At 37.1% G+C, this 3,213-nt stretch overlaps 1 protein-coding gene across 1 annotated transcript; it reads right to left on the bottom strand.

The window, feature by feature from the left end:
* Positions 849–2,733, bottom strand: LOC109224814. The gene is made up of 4 exons (XM_019389352.1): positions 2,540–2,733; positions 2,364–2,449; positions 1,354–1,611; positions 849–1,270 (listed from the first exon to the last, which is right to left on the bottom strand). The coding sequence occupies exons 1-4, from the start codon at positions 2,649–2,651 to the stop codon at positions 1,103–1,105; spliced, it is 624 nt and encodes a 207-aa protein (XP_019244897.1). The 5' UTR covers positions 2,652–2,733; the 3' UTR covers positions 849–1,102.

Below are 3,213 nucleotides of genomic sequence, written 5' to 3'. Positions count from 1 at the left end.
TAGCGCGAAGGACCTTAAACCTCAGACAATGTCACCAAAGGGTAAGCAGGAAAAGCCACTGTTGGCCTTAAAGTGAAGTGCCCAGTAACACGGTTCTTTCAATCAAAACCAAAATCAAGCAATGTTCCATTCTGGATAGGAAGTTCTTTATCCAAAGGATTCCCTAATATAACCAACCACTGCATCACGCATCAGTATGCTCCGTCTTTTATTAAGCTAGGAATGTAAAAGAAGTTCCAGTTCAAAAAGTTGACAGTCGCTGCATCCAGAGCTGCTTGTCATTCCAACCCAGTTACAAGACTCAAGAGAACATTTTCTCAATCGAGAAAAGCAATGTTGTTCTTTTCACCCTTTCTGAACCATATACTTCTCGATTTCTCAAGATCACATCAGGCATATACAGCCAAGATGGACCAGCAAAAACATAAACTCTGGTATGACAGTCCAGAGATACAAAATTGCTATGCTTTGCACAGTAAAAGCTAATGGGAAGGAAGGGGGAGGAACACAGTCTAGTTCTGAAGGGACAGTGAAGATATCATATGCTCTACTTTTACCTCATTATCTGACTCTTATACTCGACGGAGATAATCAGTACCCATCTTTTTGTTACTTCACCCCTACAATCCCCACCATGTTCACCACAAACAACCATAGTGTAAAACTTCAAACCGAAAAACACAAAGAAACTATTGAGTTAGCAAGCACATGGAAACAAAAGCCAAACTGGTTGGGATTTTGATGTCCAAGCACACAAAAAACAGCATAGATAGAATAATCGTAAGAGACACTTTGATTAGAAAATACAGAACAAAGTCGTCGCATATAAGAATAACAGCAGCACAAACTCACGTGAAATCTAAAAACATTAAGGAGCACAGAGCCCCTCATCCAAACAAATCCCACAATAGAACTCGAAAGATTTAAGATCAACAAAGATTAGACATATGGACATGCATATTTCAATTTGTACAGATTCAATTATTAACATAGACATATTAACAGGGTATACTTGTTATTTACAGTCACATGAGGAGAGAAATTGCCTAATAGAAGCAGTGGAATGTATAACACTAATCTCTACACATCCTTCTACCAGACCTTACAAAAGGGGAAATATGCCATCGTTGTTGTCATCATCCAAATCAAAATACTTGAAGCCAATATCATTGTCCGGATTCGGATTGAAGTTGGGGCCGACGTAGCATTTCATCTCATGAAACAGGTTCAAGTTGTCCACAAGCTTGTGAAACACATTGCATCCACAACACTGCCAAAACAAGAAACCAAATAAATTAACTACCATATATTACACGCTCAATAGAGGTAATAAGGTGATTGTAAGTCAAGTACCTGGACAAAAACAGTGCCATCAGTATAAGCATGGGGATTGATGGCACGAGTGGTACGTTGGCCACAGACATTGCAAGTAAAGGCCACACGCATACGCCTTCGTGGAGATTTAGTAAAGAGTGACCAAGGGAAGGTGGAAATTTGGTCTGTATTGGATTCAGAATCTGAACCAGCAGGCACGGGTGGCCCCTCCATGCCTGAGCCAGTAGTCCAGCCTCTTACACTAGCCGCACTAAGGACCAAACCCATCGCAGCATCCTGGTAAAAAATCCCAGAACAACCAACTGATCAGAACCCCAAATTCACCACAATTTCCTAAAGACCCAACAATTTAAACTTCATGGACACACAGATGAGAAATGAACTCCTCCCATCGCCTGGGAGGTTACGGTTTCATGTTCTATTTCACTCCTTGATGGAACCTTTGTATGATCGTTCCCCAACTTTGTTAGGGGCTGAGGCGTAGTTGTTATCGTTATTCTTTTTCAGTAACCCCAAATTCACCACAATTTCGTAAAAACAAGAATTTAGACAAAGAAAGGAACTTTGCGGATGATTATTCAAAAAAATTCTAGCACGATCCACCAATTGGAAAAAATCCCCACGACTTCGCGGAAACCCAACAATTAAATCAAATAAAAAATAGGATATACGAGAGAGATGAATCAAAATTACCTTAAATAATTAGACCTACAAAACCTCAAAATCACCAACTTTTTCGTGAAAACTCAACAAATAAAAAAAAAGGAAAAACGGGGAAGTCTGAGGTTGATGAATAAAAAATACCTCTAATAGAGCAGACTCACAAATCAGAACCCAAAAATTACCTTAATTTCATAGAAACCCAACAATTAAATCAAATAAAGATAGCAACTTTAAGTATGATCAATCAAAAATACCTTTGGATAGAGCAGACCCACCAATCAAAATCCCAAAAACTACCATAATTTCGGGCAAACCCGACAAAATCGAAAAAGGTTACAACTTTAAGAAAGATCAATCGAAAATACCTTGGATAGAGTAGGATTATTGAGGATTGGAACGATGCTGGTGCAGTCAATGGCATCCGATTGAAAATCAGGTTCATTTCCATTATCTGAAAAAAATAGAAAAAAAAACAATTTGTGTTAAAAGTAATAAACAGTGGTAATAAATGTTTAAATATGAGAAAGATTAGTGAATATACTTTTACGTGAAACGGAAAACTTGACAAATTTACGGGAAACAGAAGAAGGAAGGTCTTTGGATTTAGGAGAAAATATGGAGAGAGAAGGGGAGTAAGACGTGAGCGTTTCCATGGCTATTACTGAAGCTTTTCAGATTTTTATTGACTTTGCGTTTGCGTCTGAGTTTGTAACGAAAATGAAACAAGAAAATTTTCTTATATACTGTTGGGTTGCCGACTTTAATAGTACTCGCTCCTCTTCAGTTTACTTTTTTATTTTATTAAAAAGAAGTGTCCAATTAGCTAATCAAGAAAAAATTCAATTTGCTTTTACTTTATTACCCTTATGTGCATATCCCTAAAAAGTTTTCTCACTCCTCACTATAACTATGTGACCAATATTTAATAGGGTAGTTTAGTCATACTAGGTATTTTTGTATAGGATTTAGCATTTTCTTAAGGGATTTTTTCCTTCCTATACCATATATGAAACCTTATTACCAAAAATGTGCATAATTTGTTAATTACCCGCCCAGTCCATACTTTAACTATAATTTATATACCAATCCATAATTAGGCAGATTCTGCCATTTAAAACGCGCAAAAAAAAAGGCACAAAATCTGTGTTTGATTCTTTCCACATTAAATTCAAAATTTGAAATGGAAAGAGATCTGATTGCTGCGTAATTCTCTCT

This window comes from Nicotiana attenuata, chromosome 4 (genome assembly GCF_001879085.1).
Source record: "Nicotiana attenuata strain UT chromosome 4, NIATTr2, whole genome shotgun sequence".
In the NCBI taxonomy this organism is placed as follows: domain Eukaryota; kingdom Viridiplantae; phylum Streptophyta; class Magnoliopsida; order Solanales; family Solanaceae; genus Nicotiana; species Nicotiana attenuata.
The sequence above is the reverse complement of the archived record's forward strand: the minus strand, read 5'-3'. Positions and strand labels throughout refer to the sequence as shown.